Source organism: Lemur catta, chromosome 2 (assembly GCF_020740605.2).
Source record: "Lemur catta isolate mLemCat1 chromosome 2, mLemCat1.pri, whole genome shotgun sequence".
NCBI lineage: Eukaryota > Metazoa > Chordata > Mammalia > Primates > Lemuridae > Lemur > Lemur catta.
The window spans coordinates 33675636-33700341 of record NC_059129.1 but is presented as its reverse complement, the minus strand read 5'-3'; the positions used below and the strand labels follow the sequence as shown (position 1 = coordinate 33700341).

Genomic DNA, 24706 nt, shown 5'->3' with positions numbered 1-24706 from the left:
GGCCTTCAGGGGCCTTCGGGGCGCCGCTCAGAGTGGATCGCGCGCCGGCAGCGGCGGCGCCGCCCCGAGGCCGTCAGGAAGGCGAGTCGCACAGGGCTGCGCCCCCGACTGACGGAATCGGGTCCCCTGGGGCTGCGACTGGACTCCGCGCGGTAACAAGGTCCCCTCCAGCGGACTGGGCGCAGCCAGAGTTGGAGAAACGCCGACCTAGGGGACTCCTGAGGCTGGGCTGGCATGGTCCCCCAGGGGAAGGTCCCGGGGGGACCACTAGTTCATCTCTGATCTTCCAGGCCTCAGTTTCCTTTTCTGTCACAACAATGTGAGAATCAGAGGAGGAACGGGGTGTGAAAATGGTCTGAAAGGGCTAAAAGCCCTGCTCCCTGGGAGTCCCAGAGCTGACCCCGGCGCCCGCACGACGCAGTGGGGTCGGTCCCGGCTCCGCACCAGCCCGCGCCCCCTCGGGAAGGGCGGGTCCCGCTGCGTGTCCGGGTGCCCGGTGGCGGACAGTCACGGCGGGGAGTCTCCGCCACCAGTGACTGAACTCGGCTGCTCCTATTCCGAGTTTTGTTTTCGGATTCCTGCTTGAGTCAGTGGGGAAGGACGGCAAAGCCGATGCGCCTCGCGGCCCGAGGAGGAACAGCCGCGGTCGCAGCGCTGCCTCCCTCCCTGCGGCCTCGGTCCTCCTCCAGCCACATCCTCCAGGAAAGGCTGCCCGGGCCCTCCCTGGAGGCGACGAACGAGCAAGACGTGAGCCCTCGGCTCAGTCACAGGGCGCCCACGCAGCCGCGGGAGCGGTCGTCAGAGCCGCCGCCGAGGCCCGCTCTTAGGAGGCGGCGGCCGCGCGCCCCCGCGCTGACTACCCAGGCGGGGTTCGGCGTTGGAGGGGTCGCGCCCGCTGGCCAGAGGGCCAATCAGAGCAGGGCAGACCAGCAGGCCCGGCTCCCAATGGCCACTGGGACGCCGGCCGAACGCGCTGCCTGCTCTGCGACTGGGAGAACGTCCTGCCAATCAGGGCGGAGCCTGCAGGGGCTTAGCCAATAGCGGGAGGCGACCGGGTCAGGCCGGGCCCGGCGGTCGGCGGGCTGGTCCGCGAGCGGGTAGGTGCTGAGGAAGCGGCCGCCCTCCCGGCCCGCGCTCCGGCTCTCGGCCCCTCCCCCGCGGCCGGCCGCGTCATGCCAGCCGCTGCCCGGCGATAGTGCCCGGGGACGCCGCCGCCGCCGCCGCCCGCCCGAAGCCGCGCCCACTGCCCAGAGCCAGAGGGATGGTGGTAGTCACGGGGCGGGAGCCAGACAGCCGTCGCCCGGACGGTGCCATGTCCAGCTCCGACGCCGAAGACGACTTTCTGGAGCCGGCCACCCCGACGGCCACGCAGGCGGGGCACGCGCTGCCCCTGCTGCCCCAGGAGGTACCTGGACGGCCGGAGGGGGGCGTGGGGACGGTGCGGGACAGAGCTGACCTTGGGAGGGGAGCCCCGCTGGGCCAGGGCCGAGGTCCGGGGTCGGGCTCAGGGCGGCGCCCCAGGAGCTGTGCTCCCCCGCCCGCGCCCCTGTAAAATGTATCAAATGCACCAGCTGTGTCTTCCCTGACCCTGGGGACACCTGGCGCCCCAGCCCCTCCTTCCAGCACCCACTGCCTGCAAGGCTGATTTGCTCCCTTCCCTATGTCCCACCTTTAGGGGGGAGGGCAGGCCATGGGAGGGGGACCCTGGAGCCCCAAGAGATGATGGTGTCTTCTAGAGAGTCCAGGAGGAGGCTTTGGTGGTTGCTTATACCCAGCTGCCCAGGGAATGGGACAAGGAGCCATCTGCAGATAAGGAGCTGGCCAAGTAATAAATGTGTCCACGCTCACCTGACAACCTCGTGGCTTCCGCTCACTAGCTGCTGTGCTGTGATGCACCGTGGCTTCCACTGCTCTTACTTAATGTGTGTGACACTATCCTGTTTAATCCCTGAAATGACCCTCAAGAGAAGGGGAAAGAGGAGGGAAGGTGGGGCCTTGCTGGACACTGAAGAGGGAGTCTAGCTAAGGTAGTCCTGGATCCCGGAGCATGTGATGTGTGGAGTCCCAGGACAGTGGACAGAGGCCCAGGGGAGCTGGGCTGGGTGAGACTCTTAGACAGATAGTGTTGTGTTAGGGTTGTAAGTCTTATACCCCCCAACATCCTGGGCAACTTGTGAAAATGAGCAAAATTCTAGAAATACTCTCTGCAGTTGAAAAACAGACCCAGTGGTGCTATTTTTTGTGTAGTCATTGGGGAAATGATGTAGTTTGAGAGAGAGACTGCAGGCTAGGGCTCCAGGGCCAGCTTCCCCACCAATTGCATTGCTCCATGTGAGCTCTAAAACTCTGTGTTTTTGATGACTTTTGTTCTCTCTACTTCAATCTTCTAATCTCTAATATGGAGCAAATACTTGGATTGGTACAAATATTTTTGGAAAAGGTTTAAAGAGATCCAGAAATGTAAAGTATTATTATTCCAAAACAATATCTGAGTCCTTGGTATACACATAGAATGGTTTCTAAGGACCTATAGAATAACCAAAAGGCATTTACACATGTTCTAGGTGCAGAAGAGTAACAATACTTTCATACATAGAGCTGTAAACACCTATTTCATTCATTCATTCATTCAGTGCATTTTGGGTCTTTACTGTGATCTCACAATGCACAAGGCCCTGGGTAAGTTTTCGTTAATGTATTTGTACCCTACTTTATTTCACAAAGGATTTGAAAGGTAGGAAAAGGGTCTGTCTAGATAAATATGCATAAACTTCCACTGGAGTGAGAGAGATGTAATATTGAAAAGTATGCACTGGGATAAAATTTTAGTTGATCTGGAGGAAGTTTGTGGGAAAATTAGAGAGAACTAAAACTGACCTCATTTCTTTCAGATACAGTTTGATAGAAACCACAAGCACTGAAAGACACTTAAAAAAAAGCCTGAGCATTTTAGGGGAAACCCCAAGCTTCTTAGGGCACATCTGTACCATCATTTTCCTGTTCTTTGCCCAGCCCTTGCCTCCAGAACCTTAGCTGGACTGGAGACTAATCTTCTCCCTCCACAGATGAAGTAAGAGAGGACTGGTTGCCTGGAAGCCTTCAACACACATCTACTGAGCTCTGCTGTGGCAGCCCCATGATTGGCGAGCAAGATGCTTTCCCTGCCCTTGGGAGGCTTGAGGCCTAGTGGAGTGTGTTGACAGAGGCCGATAATTGCCAGTGTATTGTGCTAGGTGCTATAATAGAGGAAAGTGTGGCACACCAGGAAGGCACAGTGGAGGAGTATGTCATTAACTCTATCTTGGGGGCAGGTGAGGGACAATGGAGCTCACAGAGGAGGGGAACTTGAATGGAAACTTCTAGAATGAGTGGATGCTGCTAACCTATATGGTGCCTTGGTGTAAATTAGAAAAAGGGCATGTAGCTGGGTTAGTAGATCACTCTCATCCAGGTGCCGTTATACAGTAAACAACCTGCACCACCATATGGGGCAATTGCTTTGCTTTATCGGCAGAGGGAGAGTGGTAAGTGCATTTTGGGCAAAGAAGACAGCATGAGCAAAGACACAAAGAGTAAATTCAGGAAGTGGAAGGAGGACAATGAAGGCTTGAGCTCTAGAGCAGAGATAGTGGGGTTGGGGTGTAGAGACCTGACTTAAGAGCTATGGGGGGTAGAACAGGTAGGACTTGGCAACTGATGAGTATAGGAAGAGGAAGGAGAGAGAATGTAATGTGTTCAGAGGGTCCCCTGGGCTTGGGTGACTGAGCGAATGGTTGGCACTAATCGGACCAGAGAAGACTGAAGACGGAGCAGCCCTGCCTCTCATTCCCCCCTGCCTGCCTGAGAACACCATGGTTCCTTTCCAGTTTCCTGAGGTTGTCCCCCTTAACATTGGAGGGGCTCACTTCACTACACGCCTGTCTACCTTGCGGCGCTACGAAGATACCATGTTGGCGGCCATGTTCAGTGGGCGCCATTACATCCCCACGGACTCCGAGGGCCGGTACTTCATTGACCGAGATGGTACACACTTTGGGTATGTCTCTCACTCTACAATCAACTTTATAGTCCTAGCAAGTGAGTAGCCTGGGCTTGGATGTGGGACTTTGGCATATTCCATAGTACCTAGAAGAAGAGAGAACATTCTGATGGAATTTAATAAATTTGCTTGTTGAATTGGATCCAAATGCTTAGTTTCTTTGCCAAAGGAGACAAGGACAGCCAGAGAAATTCCAAATTACCCACACTGGCTGGGTATGAGGAAACAGCTTCTATCCTAGGCAATTTTTAAATTTTTATTATTATTCATTTATTTATTTTTAAATTTATTTTTAGGTTTTTTAATTTTTTATATTTTTTGGAGATAAGGTCTCACTGTGTTGCCCAGGCTGGAGTGCAGTAGCTATTCACAGATGTGATCATAATGCACTGCCTCGAACTTCTGGGCTCAAGCCATCCTCCTGTGTCGGCCTCCCAAACAGCTAGATGCATACCACTGCATCCAGCTATCCTAGGCAATTTGAGATCAGGAAGTTATCATCTGTGTGGAGAGGAAGAGGTGTGATCCCACCTAGACACAGGGAGAGTCTAAAACAACTTCTCAGAGAATACCTTCAGATCTAGATTCTAGGGTTCAACATTGCCGTTGGGAGGAAGCATGTGGTGTAGCAGTGGTTCCCAAACTTCTTTCAGTAGTATAAAGCAACAATGATGACAAAGGTTAGGGAAGGGCTGACACAGGGTTGCCATCCTTTAATTTTGCCAAGAAAAGTCTCTTAAAAAAATCCTTCTGTTGTTCCTGTCATTTTAACACTAAAACATGGGAAAACAGAATCACAAAAAAAAAAAAAAGCAGCTGGGCATGGTGGACCATGCTCATCGTCCCGGTTACTCTGGTGGCTGAGGCAGAAGGATCACTTGAGCCCAGGTTTCAAGGCTGCAGTGCGCTATGATGGCACCTGTGAGTAGCCACCACGCTCCAGCCTGGGCAACATAGTGAGACCCCATCTCTAAAAATAATGATAATAACCTTTCCCAAGAAAGGACTTCTGACAATCTTACGCATAAACGATTTAAAGACTTTATGTCTCAGTTTCCTTGTTTATGAAATGAGAAATAATTATAGCTGCCTCACAGGCCTGTCAATGTGGATTAAATAAAGAGCTTTGGTGTGACCCTTGGCCAAGTCCTTTTCAGTGTGTGTCACTAGAACTCTTTGCTCCTTCAGTCTACGTTTGGAGATAACTAGAAAACTTACATGGTCCTTGACCTTGAATCAAATGACCAGGGAGGCAGAAACTCTAAACCACTACATCTCTGTGCTGGCGTCCAAGTAGAATTGCCTACATTGTGGGAAAAGGTCATTTTTATCCTCAGAAAGGAGCCTCAGGTCAAATAATTTGCTGTGTAGCATCTGGGTTTCCCCAGTGGGCTGTCAGCTGCCTCCAATGCTGAGAAAACAAAGTGTCACATCGCTCTGCAGAACTATAAAAAGATTCTTGTTTGCAGGCTGTTTGGGGGAGGAAAGTGCTGGCCCCAGCTGGCAGCTCCCACAGCACTCTTAGCTGGGCCTTACCCCAGGGTTTTGATTTTTAGAGCTCACCAAGGTTTGCTGAAGATCCTACAGCACTAATTTTAAGAGGGGCTGTAGAAAGGGGGAACAGGGTTTGACTCAAGGCTGATGTGCCTATGCCCACGCGGCACAGCAGGAGAGTGACAGAGCAGGCAGGGGCGTGGCAGAAAGCAGGATATGGTGGCATTCATACTCAGACTGCTGGACTCCAGTGGCCTATGATTCATCAGCAGCAGATGAAGTTGTTGAAAGACTCATAAAATACAGGTTCAGGGCAGCTGGTGGGGTGCATTTGTCTGCTGGTGCAGCTGAGGTACCCCCAGCACCCACCATGGAGGCTGCTTGGGCCTCTACCTGGAACAGGCCCCATGGTGATGAGCGTACCACACTTTGGTCTGAATGCTTGTGCTGAAGCCGGGACCATTGTGGGTGTGGGCTTCGAGTCAGCCACGTCTGGATCTGAGCCTCTGGCAGCTGTGGCTGCTTGAGCAAGGGTATTTCTAACCTCTCTGGGCCCCATTTATAAAATGGAGATAAGATAGCACATACCATATAATGTTGAAAGGATTAAATGGGATAACACTCAAATAGTGGCTGACACAGATTAACATTAATTCTTAGTGAGTGTTCTCTGGTGTCGTATTATGGTCACAGGCTAAGCTGTTGTTACCTCAGTAACAACCTGATCTTAGGGTTTACTCCCTGCCACGGCTACCAGTGATGGGTCTGACTACTCTTAGCAGTAAAGAATCTGAAAAGTGAATTAGAAAGACTGAATTTTTATTTTAAGAAAATGCAGGCTGGGCGCGGTAGCTCACAGCTGTAATCCTAGCACTCTGGGAGGCTGAGGCGGGTGGATCGCTCGAGGTCAGGAGTTCGAGACCAGCCTGAGCGAGACCCCGTCTCTACTAAAAATAGAAAATAAATTATCTGGACAACTAAAAATATATATAGAAAAAATTAGCCGGGCATGGTGGCGCATGCCTGTAGTCCCAGCTACTCGGGAGGCTGAGGCAGTAGGATTGCTTAAGCCCAGGAGTTTGAGGTTGCTGTGAGCTAGGCTGACGCCATGGCACTCACTCTAGCCCGGGCAACAGAGTGAGACTCTGTCTCAAAAAAAAAAAAAAGAAAGAAAAGAAAATGCAATATGTAATTTTATTCAGTCCTGGAACCAACTTGTTCAGACATTATGGTTAGGCATTTAATCTTCTTCGTATAGCTATAGAACAATACTGGTGGCAAGGATGAGGAACAGCTAGAACTCTTCTACATTACTGGTGAGAATGTAGAAATGCTACAACCACTTTGTTAAACGTGCACTCATCCTGTGACCGAACAATTCTAGTCCTGACACTTACCCGAGCGAAATTGGTGCTTGTGTCCACAAAAGGTTTTTTGGGTTTTTTTGTTAGAAATAGAGTCTCACTCTGTCACCCAGGCTGGAGTGTCGTGGAGTGATCAAGTGAGCCTTGAACTCCTGGACCCTGGGCTCATGTGATCCTCCTGCCTCAGCCTCCCAAGTGGCTAGGACTACAGGTGTGCACCACCACCCCAGCTAACTTTTAATTCTTTTGCAGAGACAAGGTTTTGCTATGTTGCCCATCCTGGTCTCAAATTCCTGGCCTCAAGCAATTCTCCTGCCTTGGCCTCCCAAAGTGCTAGGATTATAGATGTGAACCACTGTACCTGGCCCACAAAAGGTTTTTTTTTTTTTTTTTTGAAACAGAGTCTCACTGTATTGCCCAGGCTAGAGTGCTGTGGTGTCAGCCTAGCTCACAGCACCCTCAAACTCCTGGCTCAAGCGATCCTTCTGCCTCAGCCTCCCAAATAGCTGGGACTACAGGCATGCACCACCATGCCCAGCTAATTTTTTCTATATATTTTTAGTTGTCTGGTTAATTTCTTTCTATTTTTTAGTAGAGATGGGGGTCTCGCTCTTACTCAGGTTGGTCTCGAACTCCTGACCTTGAGTGATCCTCCCGCCTCGGCCTCCCAGAGTGCTAGGATTACAGGTGTGAGCCACCGTGTCCAGCCCTACAAAAGGTTTTATACAGGAATGTTCATTGCAGCTACTCATAACAGCCAAAAACTGAAAACAACCCAAATGTCCATCAACAGGAGAATGGATAAATTAATTATAGTATATTCATACAGTGGTATACTACTTACATAATCAATAATAAAAAGAAACTAATAATACAAAAAAATAAACTACGTTACACACAACATGGTGGATAAATCTCAAAAGCATTATGGTGCAAGAAACAAGCCAGGTACAAAAGAGAACATACTGTATGATTCCATTTATATGAATTTCAAGAAAAGTCAAAACTAATTTTATTAACAGAAGGAAAAGTTAGAGTGGGCGCCTTTCTAGAGATTGACTGGGAAGGGGCCCCAGGAAACCTTAAGGAGATGGAAATGTTCTATAACTTGATCTGGGGCGGGGGGATGGTTGGGTGAGTATATTCACACTTAAAAACTGATTGAACTATACAATTAAGATTTGTACATTTATTGAATATTGCACCTCAGTTTAAAACTATATATATGTAAAGTGGCTAGATGTTATATCTTTCCATTATACCTGTAATACCTATTAATAATATACCTAATATTAATTATATTAGTAATAATAATCATACTGATAATAGCAACTACCAACACTTATTGAGGGCTTACTCTGTGCCAGGAATTTCCTAAGCACTTAACTCCCTCATAACATTATGAGATAGTCTTATTATTTTCTCCCATTTTACAGATGAGGAAGCTGAGGCACCAAGTCGGGTTAACCTACCCATGTTTACACAGCTGGCAGTCTGCTTCCAGATTCTGTCCAACCACTGTGTGGCAACAGGCAGGTCCATTAACTCCTTCTCACCTACCCTCTTTCTTCCTGCTCAGAGACGTGCTGAATTTCCTACGCTCGGGGGACCTGCCTCCCTGGGAGCGTGTACGGGCTGTGTACAAGGAGGCCCAGTACTACGCCATCGGGCCCCTCCTGGAGCAGCTGGAGAACATGCAGCCACTGAAGGGTGAGAAGGTGCGCCAGGCGTTTCTGGGACTCATGCCCTATTACAAAGGTGAGGTGTCAACTGCCCGGGACAGTCGGGGTCTGAGGGAAGAGGGTTGCAAGGCGTCTGTCACGTCTAGGTCTCCACCAGAACAAGTGGGTCCAGGGATGATCCGGGTACTCAAGATGGGAGACATTGTCCTCCTCCCTTCCTCGTCACAGTGGGAAGATTCAGGTCAAGGTGGGCTCACCTTGCCTACAACAGTCAGCAAATCTCATTTCAAAGGGACAATCCTCATCCCGTTGGTTTCTTTTTGCTCTGGAGAACCATGACCACTGTTTAAGTTTGTGCCCTTCGTAGGCCCACTGAGTCCTGCCCCAGGAAATCTGTCTCTTCCCCTCTGCATCCTGCTGTCACTAGGACTCTATGCACCCTCCCACTGCCCCGTGCCACCCCTCCACCCCAGTGATGGGTGCTGTGTCGCCCCTCCTAGACCATCTGGAGCGGATTGTGGAGATCGCCCGGCTGCGTGCAGTACAGCGGAAGGCCCGCTTTGCCAAGCTCAAGGTCTGTGTCTTCAAGGAGGAGATGCCCATCACCCCCTACGAGTGTCCCCTCCTCAACTCCCTGCGCTTCGAGCGGAGCGAGAGTGACGGGCAGCTCTTTGAGCACCACTGTGAAGTGGATGTGTCTTTCGGGCCCTGGGAGGCCGTGGCTGATGTTTATGACCTGCTGCACTGCCTGGTCACAGACCTCTCAGCCCAGGGCCTCACCGTGGACCACCAGTGCATCGGGGTGTGTGACAAGCACCTCGTCAACCACTACTACTGCAAGCGCCCCATCTATGAGTTCAAGATCACATGGTGGTGAGTAGCCCTGGTAGGCAACAGAGGCCTGTCAGGGAGGGTGTCCCACCCCCTTGGTGGCTCTGGGAGTAAGATCCCTGGAGGGGCTGCTGACTGCCCCAGAGCCTGCTGAGGTGAGGACGGAGTCCTGAGGCACAGCTCCGAGGGGACGGAGGTGCAGCTCCAGTCCCCCAGCGGCACCTCAGGGTCAGGCTCAGGGCCTGTGCTCACTTGGCCTTTCCTTGAGGCATGGCGGTCTACTTGAGGCTGATGGGGCCTAGCTGGAGCTTGACCAGGAAGTCCAGAGTTGTGTCGCCTTCTTGACCTCACAAGAGAGTTCCTGCCCTTTTTAGAGCCACATTACCAAACTGATGTAGGCGTAATCACTTAGCCCCGTTCAAGCACCCTTTCCTTGTGCGCAGCGTATTGGCGTGAACTCGGAATGTGATGGGGATTCTCCCGAGTAGCCTCCCCACAGCCTCTGGCTGAAGAAGAAAGAGTTCTCTCCCAATGCACCCCTCCTCCTCCAAGGATAGTCCCCCACATTCTTAGGATGTGGAAAGACGTCTTTTCCTCCTGGAACATGTTCTTCACCACCTTTTGGAGATTTAACCATAGTTGCCGAAGCCATGTACCAGGTTGGCCTTAGAAAACCACAATGTTTACAGCCCTGCCTTAGGGCCACAGCTTCTCCTACCTTCCACCAACCTTCCTTGCCTGCAGGGTATCTTCTCACAGGGCTGGAATGCAAATTTCAAAGGCTCCTTTTGAAGATTGCCTAAGTCAGGTGGGCAAGATGCCTCGATCTTCTGTTACCTTTGAAATGTAACATCCTTTTTAGAGGCTCAGAATACCTCCTTGGCTGCTATTTCATTTGTTAGAATCCAATTTGTGGTGAACCTCTTTGGAAGGGGACCCCATTTTTAAACCCTGTTGCTTTTATCCTGCTAACATTCTCCTTCTAGGAGAGCGTCGACCCTGGGAAAGGAAAGGAGGGGCTGGTGGAGAGGCACAGCTGGCCCAGGAGCCGTAGGAAGATCACAGAAAACCTCCGTTAGGTTTTACTCCCCACATTTCAGAAAGAGAAAAAGGTCCACAAGGATCTGCATTTCCTTCCTGCCCTGTCTGCATCCTGGGCCGAGTAGCCAGGGTACGGACGTGCGTCTCCGAAAGGAGAGCTGACCACAGTGTAACATTTCTGTGCTGCATTAGTGGTGTCTCTCTATAAGTGCGATTGTTGGACGTTCCTGGGTATTCTTCAGGGGAGATGTTTCGATATGTAAAGAATTGGTGACAGCTGGATGTGGTGGCACTTGCCTGTAGTCCTACCTACTCGGGAGGCGGAGGCAAGAGGATCAGTTGAGCCCAGGAGTTTGAGGCTGTGGTGTGCAATAACTGTGCCTGTGAATAGCCACTGCACTCCAGCCTAGGCAACATAGCGAGGCTGCATCTATTAGAAAAAGAGAGAGAGAAAAAGAGACTGTATGAGGACAGCCCCATTGGTCTCAGACCTACAGACCAGGTAGGTGAGGTAGGGGCAAGGAGGTTGCTGAAAACATCAGTGTCCATCTGAGGAAGAGAAGGCCAGGCCCCGGGACCTTGGCTGAATTCCTTTATGGGCTGGAGGGCAGTGACCCCCAGCCCCTGTGTGGAAACAGATTTCAGGATGTGGTTTTGGACTCATGTTGCACTTTTATGGGTCAAACAGAGTTGGAGACTGACGTCTAAGAGGAAAGGACAGTCGTTCATGTTCTAGGATATGTGCTTTCTCTGTCCTCGTATACAAATAGATGATCTCTTTTCTGGGGCTGTTGACCCTGCTTGGAGCTTAGCTCAGCAACGTGGCTCTTGCTTTATTCTAACAGAAAAACCTGTCATTTAGGTTGCTCTGATCAGTGTTGTCCACTGCCTACTACGTGTTTGTCTTTTGACAGCTAGTGAGGCAAACTACGAGGAGGAAGTGCGTGTGCGTAGAGAGCAGATCGTTAAGCCCAGTGCTTCCAGTGACCTGGCCTTGGCCCCTTGTCCCCGCCCCCCGCCCCCACCACAGACTTCACATTGCTCGGCTGTTTAGAGTCTGTACCCTTAAGACAGGGAGAAACTCGTTTGCTCAAAAACAGGTCCTGAAGGCCTGCTCAGGGTTACTGGGATGCTGGCTAATGACACTGTCCCTGTGCCTCTTGCTGGAGACACCCCTGTTTCTCTGTCCCCCTGTGTTGTCCTCGCAGTGGTTATGTTTGTGCCACTGTGGGAGACAAGGCTCTGGGCCAGTAGAGCAGGCAGGGGACACTGGGCAGCCAGCTTAGAGTTCTTTCTAAATGGAGCTAAAGCGTTCAGTGGCCCAGTCTGGCCATTCACTGATGAGAAGCCAAGGCCAGGTTAAAAAGTGTAATTGGATGTGGTGGTTTGTGGTAATGGCCTCCAAGTAAAGGGGTCATCCCTGCGGAAGTGGCTTCTCCCAGTTTGATCCTTTTCCAACTCTAAGTGGCCGGCCCAGAGCACAGGAAGGGTTGGGTATGGAAGGAAGACTCCAAAGGATGAAAGCTTTTCCCTGTGTGAAAGAAAGTATATTTTCATAGAATTCTTGTGCATAATGTCAATAAATGCCTCTTATCTTGACAAGGGACTAGATTTATTTTTTCATCGAGACAGGCCAGTAGTTATCGATGAGTCAAACCAAAGTGCTTGCCTTTGGAGCTTCCCTTTCGTTTGACCTTTTTCCCTGGCACCCTGCTCACTGGTTGGGAAGGTGAAAGTTTTAGGAGATAGGACCGTATGGTGTAATGCTAGCCATAACAAAATTCAATAAAAATAAATAATCTAATAGTAACAAACAAGACTGAAACAAAACTACACTGAAACACATCCCACCCCAGGGGAGGAATTTTTTGGCAATGCTCTAAATGGAAGAGAGGAGCCGTCACCCCCTTATTCTACCTCTGCCTTGTTCGCCAGGCATACCATGCCACAAGCAGACAACTGCACTCTGGAAGTTTCTGTTCTTTTTCTGGGGCTTAGGGTATTCTTGGAGCTGTCTGAGCCTTGTGCCTCAGGCTGATTAAGGGATAGAATCTTCCTGTTCCGAGTTGCCCGCTGGAGGACTAGGAAATAGATACTTGCAAGACATGGAGGGGGGTGGACATCTGTGTGTCATCTGGGTCTAGGCTGGGTCCAACAAACACTACGCACACTGACCATTGTGATCCCAGTAAGAATTTCAAACACTGTCCTTCTGCCCTTATTTGATTCTAATACAAGTGATGAAGCTTTCTTGGTACTGCTTAGCTGGGGCTCTTGCATGAAGGAGGTGCCTGTCTCGTGGTCCTTAAAAGAGAGACGCTTTCTTCCTCTGAAGCTGGAGTGTTGGGAACTGGGGTGGGAGAGGCACTTTTTGGAATTCTGGACAAAGCACATATATGTGTGTATGTTAAATGGGGAAGGGTGGGCTGGCAAGGGGTTGAGGGAGGTGGAAACGAAGATTGGGTGTAGGAACAGGCAGTCACCTCCAGAGTGTGGGAGATCACGTGGGTCCATTGTCTTCCTTCTGTACAGCGTTGGGTTTCTGCACCCAGTGTAACACTTACCATGCGGGTTCATGTACCTGTCTGTGAGCACTTTGGTGTGTGGAGCCTCAGTACCCTTGGAGGGCATTAAAGTCAAGAACTAGAACCTGCGTGCTGTGCCTTTCTTTCTTAGAGACTTGCTCTCATCCCTTCTCTGCCCCCCACTTTGCCCCCAGATATGTCTTGATTTCTGCTTAAAATGTGGTATGTTTGTGGATGTCACACTGAATAAAACAGACTCTTCCCTGAGACCAGCAGCTGAACTTCTGCCCTGACTTGAAGTCAAAGGGAGGTGGGCCCCATGAACCTTCTGGAGTTGCCCTAGCCAGGGCTTTGTTTCGGGTGGGAGTGTGCCCGCCCCAGCCTATGCAGACAGCTCTGTCCTCTTCTGTTGAGAGTTCTCTAGGGGAAGAAGAGACCACAATTGCACAGTCACCTGTGTGGCTCAAAACTGTATCAGGTAGTTCTGAAAGAAATTCCTCCTGTCATATCGCCCTTTTCAAAGAGGAGATAAGTAGCTCTAAGCTGAGTGAGCCTCAGCGGTTAAGATCCTTCCTTGAAGAAAATGGATGTAAGTTGCCCTTCCTCTGAAAGCGGAGTTTGGTACCTTCCTGGCTCGTGAGCATACTCGTCAAGATGTCACTTGGAGGCCGAGCACAGTGGCTCACGCCTGTAATCCTAGCACTCTGGGAGGCCGAGGCGGGAGGATCGCTCGAGGTCAGGAGTTCGAGACCAGCCTGAGCAAGAGTGAGACCTCATCTCTACTAAAAAATAGAAAGAAATTATCTGGACAGCTAAAAATATATAGAAAAAAATTAGCTGGGCATGGTGGTGCATGCCTGTAGTCCCAGCTACTTGGGAGGCTGAGGCAGGAGGATTCCTTGAGCCCAGGAGTTTGAGGTTGCTGTGAGCTAGGCTGACGCCACGGCACTCTAGCCTGGGCAACAGAGTGAGACTCTGTCTCAAAAAAAAAAAAAAAGATGCCACTTGGAGTCACTTCATGGATTAACCCAGAAAGGCAAGTTCTGAAGTGCTGGATAGATACAGCACCCTCCAGTTGCTTCCTTAGATCTCTGGTTATTCTGGCTTTTAGACAAAAACACTGCACCATCTGTGCCAGATGTATTCCCTGACCTAATTACTGAGCACGCAGTCACACAGAGTAATAGTATACTAATAATACCTCACAAGTTGAAAACTAAAGCTCAGAGAGGTGCCATTTCCCAGAGCACATAGCTGGTAAGAGGCAGAGCCAGGGTTCCAGCCACAGCCCATTTCTGAAGTCCTGGGGGGCATTCAGGAGCAGACACCTCCCTTGCTCTTGGCAGCTCAGTAGCCCACCTCTGAGGCTCAGGGCTTCACCCTGCCTAACTGTGAAGACTTTTGTATTTTTTATTTTATTTATTTATTTTTTAAAAGACAGGGTCTCACACTATGTTGCCCAGGCTGGTCACAAACTCCTGGCCTCAAGCAATCCTCCCTCTTTGGCCTCCCAAGTAGCTGGGATTGCAGGTGTGAGCTACCACACTTGGCTCTCCGGTGAAGGTTTGAAAAGCAGATATTCTAGGAAGGAGTATTAGAAAGACTTCCTTAGACATGTAGGCCTTAAGTAGCCCCTGAATATTAAGGAGATAGTTGGGGTCCCCAATTTACTGCCCTCCTGAGTGAGGGACACATGTCCACTAGGTGGGGAAGGGCCCTGCTCGTGGGGCGATGAGCGGTGATAGGAGGTGAGTAATGGCTCCCTGCTGGACTCTGGGTGTGGCAGGATGATCTGGGACAGCCCGAGTTAATCGGACTCCCACAGCCCCGAAGGTCTGACTGCACAGACGTGCTAGGCAGGCTGACCACGCGCGGCGTGTGCCCAGGCCATGGCCCTCCTCCAGGGATCCCTGGTCGTAGCAGAATAATGGAATAGGAGGCTCTTTAGTTTAGCTGTGGGGACAGCAGGTTCCTGGCATAGGGCTCATGGCCCCTGGACTCCAGATCACTACACTGCCAGGTGTCCCTTCTGCATCCTTGGAGCTGATCTCTTAGCTGACTTTACTTACTTTAGTTTTGATTTGTTGAACTTATAGCATGTTCCTTTAGCTTTTATTTACTTACCTTTAACTTTCTATCCTTTCATTCCTTACCATTTTGTTTTTTCTGTCATGTACTTAAGCTTAATTTCTCTAATTTTTAAACATAATTTTAAACTGTATTTCTGACATAACTTCTGAATAAAGCATAAACAGGACACCCCTGAAGGTAATCCTGATTCTGAGCAAGGGTAATTATTGTGCTGTTTTTTTCTTCTCTAGTCATCTCTACAATGATCTTATTAGCTGTGAACTTAGGTACCTCATTTATTCCTCAGATAAAGACCTGCTTCTAAAATCTAAATATTAATACAAGGGAAGACTGACAGATCTGGATTATCTAGTAGATCCAATGGCCAAATTTTACTTCTCCAAAATGTACCTTATCTCCATACCACACACAGAAAATAATAAGAGCAGATTTAGGAACAGAGCAGCTCGATCCCTGGACTGCTAAAGACTCCTTCCTGCACACACCTGTTCTTCCTGAGGAGTGACGTGATCTGGAGATCCTGGGAATCCACTTTATCCAGCCACCTGACACCAAGTGGAACCGGACTATTGTGCACCTGGAGAAAATCCAACCAACTGTGAGAAAGGCTTTGAACCATCCAGAAATACTCCATAACAGGGGCTGGTCATCAGATTATGATGTACCTTTTCTAGCCTTCTCTGACTTCGGTATTAACCTGATTCAACCTTCAACAAACCATGACTTCTAGAGGATTCTCCTAACGTATTACAGACCCTGATGACCAAGTCCCAGTAGAACTTTGGAGTGAATTTATCCATACTTTTTCCAGTTATTACCAAAATCAAGATCTAAAACCCCAAAGCTCCACAAAACCAGGAGCTTAACCCCTATTAAAAGAAACTTAAAAGTAAAGTCCAGTTGAAATCTTATCTAGTATTTTTGTAAAGGTGGCAGGATGGTATCATGAGTAGATTTAAGTCCCTAGAATTTATATCAACTTACCTCTGTAAATGCCTTCAGTATTGATCTGTCAGCATAATACTATGATCACCAACTGTACCTCAGCTGACTCTGCCCCAAGGACCCATCTGCATGGGCACCTGTTGTGGGTGTTTCCTGTGCCTCCTGTCACCATGTCAGCTCCACCTCTTCTGCTGTCCTGTCTTTGGCATTTAAAAGCTGGTTGGCTACTCCTAGCCATGCCTTATGTGGCACCTGGGAGCCAGCTGTGGCAGTGGCAGTGCCCAGGGCTGTCTCCTTATTCTCAGGCAGGTAGGTGCTTTTGCACTGATGTCCCTGGCTTTCCTAGTCAGCTTTCACATCTGGCCTGCCAGGATTTGGAGAACATTCTCAGCCCCTCTACAGCAGCAGCAGCAGAGGATCCAGCAGGATCTGTGTCCACCTGAGATCCTGTAAGCTCTGTCTCCACCTCCACAGCAGAGGGGATGTCTGCAGGACCCCACTGAGCAGACAAGCTAGCTTCATCCTCCTTCAGCCCAGGGAGAATGTAAATATTGTGCCTAGAAACCAAGTTCACCAAGAGCTTGCTAACAAAAATGTGAACTTCCCTGGTGAGCTGACCACATCACTATTAGCTGAAATGAGGGTAGCATTATTCACTTGGCATTCCCAGGAGTCAAGGCAAAATGTAATGGCCTCTAGACATATTCAGGGGACATTTCACCCAACTGCCAAAGTAAATTCTTCAAAGGCAGCTCTCTGGAAACTCCCACAGGCCAGAGAGGCAGAACAACGAGAATCCCCTCCACAGTCCGCTGCGGGAATATCCCACCACTTCCGTGGGCTGCACCTTCAGCTAGAGAACTCTATTGGGATGGCACTTCTGACTCCTTTCTGGCAACAGCACCTTGGGGACAACCTGAATTTATGAATTAAGATCCAGAGGTGGAATTCCCAGACAGTCCAACGAAGGTACCCACACGATAATGGACAAGAAAATGATGTTTCTAGAGTGGAGTGCTTTCCAGGTACTCACCTATTCCCCAAGATTTCTGGGGTTTACAAGCAGTACTGGCGATTCGCTCACGACCCAGTTTCCTTACTTGATAATTCTATCTTTTTGGGAAATGGATTTACCTGGTCCCTAGTGCCAATGTCTGAAAACCCTGTATATCTTTTCTCCTATCCTGGGCTTACACCAAGACACATTTGAACACCTTGGTAGGGTCACAAGGAGGCACAAACATGGGCAGCCTCTGCCTTGTTTCTACGTCTCCATGATGCTGTATTGGCTGAGGCCAACAACTCTTGTAGGTGTGACAGTTGCAGTATGATCCATAGCTTCAAGGTCTAGAGATGCATTTGAAAGAATCCCTTCAGGGATGTCTGTTCACACCAGCCCGGAGCAGCCAAGGTAAACCTGGTGGCTTGGCCTACACAGTGGGGCAGGCCATGATTTTCAAACATTTTGGATCTTCTAAGATCCTCTGTTACATATGCAAGACTCAGCGAGACCAGCAGAAATTCCAGTCCTGGTTGTGGCTGACTGAGAGAAGCCATAGCAACCTGCAGGTAGGTACCTATGTGCATTGGAGGCCAGCCGAAACCCAGAGCCTCCCAAAGTGGACACCAGAGGAGACTGTGTCTGATGTCCCAAGAGAGGAAGCTGAACTTAGGTGCTCCTGCTCCACCCACATGCCATCCTATGTGCCTTTAGATCTGACCTATTCGAAATAAAAAATGACACAGAGGCCAGGCGACGTGGCTCACACCTGTAATCCCAGCACTTTGGGAGGCCAAGATGGGAGGATCACTTGAGGCCAGGAGTTGGATGGAGACCAGCCTGGGCAACACAGCAAGACCCCTATTTCTACAAAAAATTTTTAAAGTAGCTGGGTGTGGTGGCATGCACTTGTAGTCCCAGCTACTCAGGAGGCTGAGGCAGGAGGATCGCTATGCTTGAGCCCAGGAGTTCAAGGATGCAGTGAGCTATGATCACGCCACTGCACTCCACCCTGGTTGACAGATCAAGATCCTATCTCAAAAAAAAAAAAAAAAGACATATAGAGACTTCTTAGGACTTTACCTCTGAGATGTAAGATCAACTTACGCCATCTCTTTGGGAATCTTGCTTGTATTGCATTTAGGGTCATTTGTATTAGGAGAAAGAATTACTTTGGTTTACACAGTAATTTCAATAATTTATATCTTTTTTTTTTTTTTTTTTGAGACAGAGTCTCACTCTGTTGCCCGAGCTAGAGTGAGTGCCGTGGCATCAGCCTAACTCACAGCAACCTCAAACTCCTGGGCTTAAGCGATCCTACTGCCTCAGCCTCCTGAGTAGCTGGGACTACAGGCATGCACCACCATGCCCGGCTAATTTTTTCTATATATATTTTTTAGTTGGCCAGATAATTTCTTTCTATTTTTAGTAGAGACGGGGTCTTGCTCTTGCTCAGGCTGGTCTTGAACTCCTGACCTCGAGCTATCCACCCGCCTCGGCCTCCCAGAGTGCTAGGATTACAGGCGTGAACCACCGCGCCCGGCCAATAATTTATATCTTTAATATAAATAATTATAATGGGATTGAAGAAATGAAGGATCAGATAATAAAGATAACTATAAAGAATATAGGAGGCCGGGCGCGGTGGCTCACGCCTGTAATCCTAGCACTCTGGGAGGCCGAGGTGGGTGGATCGTTTGAGGTCAGGAGTTCGAGACCAGCCTGAGCAAGAGCGAGACCCCGTCTCTACTAAAAATAAGAAAATTAGCCAGGCATGGTGGCGCATGCCTGTAGTCCCAGCTACTCGGGAGGCTGAGGTAGGAGGATCGCTTGAGCCCAGGAGTTTTAGGTTGTTGTGAGCTAGGCTGATGCCATGGCACTCTAGCTCAGGCAACAGAGTGAGACTCTGTCTCAAAAAAAAAAAACAGAATATAGGAATATCAGCTATAAGGAACAGCCACTACAGATGGAGGGCCCAAGGAAGATCACCCCTCTCCCTCCAGAGCTCAGATTTAGACCTTGTTGGAGAGAGCATGGCCGTGGCTCACAGAATGGGAGAGAGGTCAGCAGAGTGCTTGCTTGGAGGTGTCTTGGCAGAGGCATGTCACTACAAACCCACCTGAGAGTGCGGGGGAAGTCTGCTGGCCTCTCCGTGCTGCCGACTACCGTGCACTGCGGGAGCGGCCGCTGGACACACTGTGTGCACTGAGAGCTCACACACTGGGACCACCAAGGAAGATGTCGTCCCTCCAGCAGTGTCTCTCCAGGGCCCTCTGCCCTCTACTGACAAAGCTGAATATCATGCCCACTGGCTAAGGAAAAAGCACTGATAGATCTCAACGCAATTTTTGTGAAGCAGGCAATGAAGAGTGGGAGGATTTCAAGCTGAAAGGCAATCATTTGATAACTGTCACATCTATATACTGATTAATCCCAAATTTACACTCCTGCCCAAGTGTCTTTCCTTGGCCTCATATTATATACCCAATCGCCTGTTAAATATGCTACTTCAATGTGTATGAGTCATCACAGCCTTCATACAGCCAAATGGAATTCTTTATTTCCCCTTTCTGCCCTAAACACCCTCCTCGTTCCATCTTTCCTATCTCAGGAAATGGCACCACCACTCACCCAGCAGCAAACACCTGAGAGCCATCTTTGCCCCTTCTCCCGACCTCACCTTCTGCATACAGCCCACCACAAGCACTGTTGATTCCATCTTCAAGTTGTATCTTGAATTCATTCACATTCACTTGTCTGAATCACTATCATCTCTCACCCTACCAAGGCCTTTTGGTTTAATTGGGCACCTATTACATCCTCTGGTCTTTTAAAAGAGTTAATTAGATCCTGAAATACCCCTATTTAAAACTCTCTGCTTTTAGGCTGAAAGTGAAGACTTACCATGTCCCCCTCTCCAGCCCCATCACACCACCCTCCTCCCTATTCCCATCCTCCACCCTGGCCTTTGTTCAGTTCCTGCCTCAGGCCTTTGTGATTGACATTCACTCTGCTAGAATGCTCTTCCCCCAGCCCTTTTTTTTTTTTTGAGACAGAGTCTCACTCTGTTGCCCCAAGTAGAGTGCAATGGCGTCATCAACCTCAAACTCCTGGGCTCAAGCGATCCTCCTACCTCAGCCTCCCGAGTAGCTGGGATTACAGGCATGTGCCACCACGCCCAGCTAATTTTTTCTATCTTTGGTAGAGATGGGGTCTCGCTCTTGCTCAGGCTGATCTGGAACTCCTGAGCTCAAGTGATCCTCCACCCTCGGCCTCCCAGAGTGCCGGGATTACAGGCTGAGCCACCGCCCTGTGTAAGGGTGGACAGCTCAATAGCTGCTCACACCATGGGTGGAGGAAGATTTCTCATGCAGAGATTAGGGTATATAAAAGTAACAAGTTTATTTACTTTCCGGAGAAAGAAAGAAAGAGAGAGACAGAGAAAAGAAAAGAAAAGAAAGAAAGAAAGAAAAGAAAGAAAGGAAGGAAGGAAGGAAGGAAGGAAGGAAGGAAGGAAGGAAGGAAGGAAGGAAGGAAGGAAGGAAAGGAAAGGAAAGAGAAAGAAAGAAAGAAAGAAAGAAAGAAAGAAAGAAAGAAAGAAAGAAAGAAAGAAAGAAAGAAAGAAAGGAAAGGAAGAAAGAAAGAAAGAGAAAGAAAGAAAGAAAAAGGAAGGAAGGAAGGAAGGAAGGAAGGAAGGAAGGAGGGAAGGAAGGAAGGAAAGAAAGAAAGAAAGATATAGAAAGAGAGACAGAGAAGAAGGGAGTGGCCATGGCACATGAATGAAGGAGTGGAAGTGCCAGGCAATTCAGGAAAAGCTGTTTAGAGTTTTTAAAGGATAAAAAAAAAAATTTTTTTTTCCTCTGCTTCAGCAGATTGACACAGAAGCGGCTGTGAAGCTGTTGAAGGTACTCTTTATTTTTTTCTCTTTTCTCTGTGAGGCCAGCTTATCTGAGTCTTTGAAAATGTGTTTCTGGCAGGAACTGAGGCAGGGAGCTGGAGCAGGAAGTTTGTACCCCTACTGTCCACTTAGGGCTCTTAAAGGCTGAGAAATAAACTCTTAGAGATAAGTTAGGCCACAGGTGTTTAATTAAGCAAAACAAAGGGGTTAGTTGTGTTGTGAGTTTTCTCTTCCAAGGGGCAATTGTTGATAATAATACCTAAATACTATGATATAAGGTCAATACAGCTTATGTTACATTACATAGGGATCATTCCAATGATCTCAATCACTAGAAGACATTGTTTATGGCCACATTGTGTGGGTTTATCATAGATCCCTAACTGTTGATGGTTTCCTAAAGTCTTACATCTTGCAAAAATAAGAAAAAAATAATTTCCTCTATGGGGTCAAGTTAAAAAAAAAAAAAGGAGAGGGGGTCAGTTTAATTCCCTTTCTCTTTAACTTGTATGTTGAGCCATGGCAACTGGCCTATGTTAATGGTCTGCTGTAAGTTTTTAATGAACTGAAACATACCCTATTGTATAACAAGTAGAAAAAGTAATCTTTTCACTCAGTGATATTGATGTGATCTTGTGATCACAAAACTAGTTAAGTCTTCTTGAGAAAGATTTGTATAATTACTGCTAGAAATAATGGCTCAATATTATATAAGGTTAAAATTCCTGCCTTAGCACACATTATTAAAATTTGAAATGATGGGATAATTTGAGCATGAAAATAAATAACTTTGGTAATGAGTTATAACCCACTGAATAAAATAAGATTTCATGAATTCGTGTTGACACAATAAACACTTATATAAAAGAGTTTAAAAGTTCTTAATTGGAGTAAAATGTAAAACACCAGCTAACAAATATAAAAAGGATGATGGAGTTATAGTAGAAAATCTTTATTTGGCAGCAATTACAATTATAGCCAATTCAGGAAAGAATCATCAATGGCTGCCAAAACTAATGGAAGAAAATTTGAAGAAAAATAGGGTATTTACATAGTCTGAAAGTATTTCCCCACAACTTACTTATTAATTACAAAGGTAAAGATAGTAACTGCACAGTGGCATCACCCAGAAGACCCACCTAATCATGTAAACAAAGTCAACATTGGCCACACTGGGACAGACTAGCGTCATGTGTACCACCTATCATAATCCTCTGAGGACACAACATTACTTATGTGGTTTTTCTGTCAAAAATGAATAGCATGAATCTAATCTTGAGAAAACACCAGACAAACCTAAATTAAGGGATTCTTTAGAATGACAATCATTGACTTTTCAAAAATGTCAATGTCATGAAAGACAAAGAAATATGAAAGAACTGTTCCAAATTAAAGATGACTAAAGAGATATGACAATTAAGTGATCCTGGGTTATATTTGGGGCCAGAAAAAACAATAGCTATGAAGGACATTACTGAGACAATTGATGAAATTTTAATAAGGAATGTAGATTGAAGAATAGAATTGTATAAATTTTCCTGATTTTGATGATTTTGCTGTGATATTTTAAAGAGGATATCTTTATTCTTAGGAAACTCACTGAAATATGTAGTAATCAAGAAGCATGATACTTGCAAATTACTCTAAAATTCTTCAGGAAAATGTGTGTGGGAGGAGTGAGAGAGAGAGAGAGAGAGAGAGAGAGGGAGAGGAGGGGGGAGAGTGTGTGTGTGTAGAAGAGAAGTTGAACAAATGACAAAGAAAATTGGACAAAGCTGCATATCCAAGAAGCTCAATGAACTCCAAGTAGGGCAAACTCACAGAGACACATTATAATGAAACTTTCAAAAGCCAAAGAAAAAGAGAAAATTTTGAAAGCTGCAAGAAAGAAGCAACTCGTTACATACAAGGAATTCTAAAATACGATTGTGAGCAGATTTCTCATCAAAAACCATGAAAGACAGAGGCAGTGGGATGCCATATTTAAAGTGCTGAGGGTGGGGAAACCTGTCAACCAAGAATTCTGTATCTAGCAAAACTACTCTTCAAGAATGAAGAAGGAAGTTAGCCCAGGCGCAGTGGCTCATGCCTGTAATCCTAGCACTCTGGGAGGCCGAGGCAGGTGGATCTTTTGAGCTCAGGAGTTCAAGACCAGCCTGAGCAAGAGCGAGACCCCATCTCTACTAAAAATAGAAAGAAATTAATTATCTGGACAACTAAAAATATATATAGAAAAAAATTAGCTGGGCATGGTTGCGCATGCCTGTAGTCCCAGCTACTTGGGAGGCTGAGGCAGAAGGATTGCTTAAGCCCCGGAGTCTGAGATTGCTGTGAGCTAGGCTGATGCCACAGCACTTTAGCCTGGGCAACAGAGTGAGACTCTGTCTCAAAAAAAAAAAAAAAAAGAACGAAGAAGTTAAGACATTTTCAGGTAAATAAAAGCTAAGGGGGTCTGTTACTAGTAGGCCTGCCCTATAAGAAATGCTAAAAAGAGTTCTTCAGGCCGGGCACAGTGGCTCACACCTGTAATCCTAGCACTCTGGGAGACCGAGAAGGGTGGATCATTTGAGCTCAGGAGTGCTGAGACCAGCCTAAGCAAGAGCGAGGCCCCATCTCTACTGAAAAAAATAGAAAGAAATTAACTGGACAACTGAAAATATATAGAAAAAATTAGCCGGGCATGGTGGTGCATGCCTGTAGTCCCAGCTACTCAGGAGGCTGAGGCAGGAGGATCGCTTGAGCCCAGGAATTTGAGGTTGCTGTGAGCTAGGCTGACGCCACGACACTCTAGCCCGGGCAACAGAGTGAGATTCTGTCTCAAACAAAAAGAATTTAAAAAATTTAAAAAAAATAAAAGGAGTTCTTCAGGCTGAAAATGAAGGACACTAGACAGTAACATGAAACCATGTGAAGAAATAAAGGACACTGGTAAACGGAGATACATAGGTAAACATAAAAGCCAATATTATACTTCTGGTTTGTATCTCATCTTTTTTTTTCTGTATGATTCAAAAGGCAAATGCATCAAACATTAATTATAAATCTATGTTAATGGGCACACAATGTACTAAGATGTAATCTTAGCTGAGTCCTAATACCAAAATTAAAAGAATGTCATTTCTGACAATAACAATATAGGATGGACAAAGATGTAGAGGAGCAGAGTGTTTGGATACTATTTTAAATAAATTGGTATTATTCAAACTAGGTTTTCATAAGTTTAAGATGTTGTTAATTGTAATCCCAAAAGTAACCACTAAGAAAATAATTTAAAAGTATACAGAAGAAGAAAGAAAATCAAAAAGGACATGCTACAAAAAACAAAAGCAAAAATGAAAAAAGTACAAAAAAAATGCAGTAATAAAAGAATTGAGGAACAAAAACACATAAAGCCAAGCACAATGGCACGTGCCTGTAGTCCCACCTACCTGGGAGGCTGAGACAGGAGTATTTCTTGAGGCCAGAAGTTCAAGGCCACAGTGTGCTATGATCATGCCTGTGAATAGCCACTGCACTCTCCAGGCTGGGCAACATAGTGAGACCCCATCTCAAAACTATATATATATATATATATATATATATATATATATATATATATATATATATGTAAAGACCTGAAGCCAGGTGCAGTGGCGCATGCCTATAGTCCCAGCTACTTAGGAGGCTGAGGCAGGAGGATCACTTGAGCTCAGAAGTTCGAATCCAGTCTGGGCAACAAAGTGAGACCCTATGTCTAAAAAGACAGAAACAAAAACATATGAGATTCTGGGAGCAGCTCGTGCCAAGCAAAGCATGG

At 47.5% G+C, this 24706-nt stretch overlaps 1 protein-coding gene across 2 annotated transcripts; it reads left to right on the top strand.

The window, feature by feature from the left end:
- Nucleotides 1-1081: 1081 nt before the first annotated feature.
- Nucleotides 1082-13100, top strand: KCTD7 (potassium channel tetramerization domain containing 7). 2 transcript variants are annotated; one of them, XM_045543195.1, is made up of 5 exons: nt 1082-1405; nt 3867-4036; nt 8477-8615; nt 9080-9452; nt 11366-13100. In XM_045543195.1, the coding sequence occupies exons 1-5, from the start codon at nt 1262-1264 to the stop codon at nt 11503-11505; spliced, it is 966 nt and encodes a 321-aa protein (XP_045399151.1). In that variant the 5' UTR covers nt 1082-1261; the 3' UTR covers nt 11506-13100. The 2 variants fall into 2 exon arrangements, with proteins under 2 accessions (XP_045399151.1, XP_045399152.1); XM_045543196.1 differs by having other exon boundaries at nt 1172-1405; nt 8477-8655; nt 11366-11412.
- Nucleotides 13101-24706: the final 11606 nt, after the last annotated feature.

What these genes read in the sequence shown, in the direction of transcription:
- KCTD7 (XM_045543195.1), top strand. Translation starts at nt 1,262, where the DNA reads ATGGTGGTAGTCACGGGGCGGGAGCCAGACAGCCGTCGCCCGGACGGT. An exon ending in AGCCACTGAAGGGTGAGAAG is followed by an intron (nt 8,616 to 9,079) that starts GTGCGCCAGGCG and finishes CGCCCCTCCTAG; the next exon opens with ACCATCTGGAGCGGATTGTG. An exon ending in GAGTTCAAGATCACATGGTG is followed by an intron (nt 9,453 to 11,365) that starts GTGAGTAGCCCT and finishes GTCTTTTGACAG; the next exon opens with CTAGTGAGGCAAACTACGAG.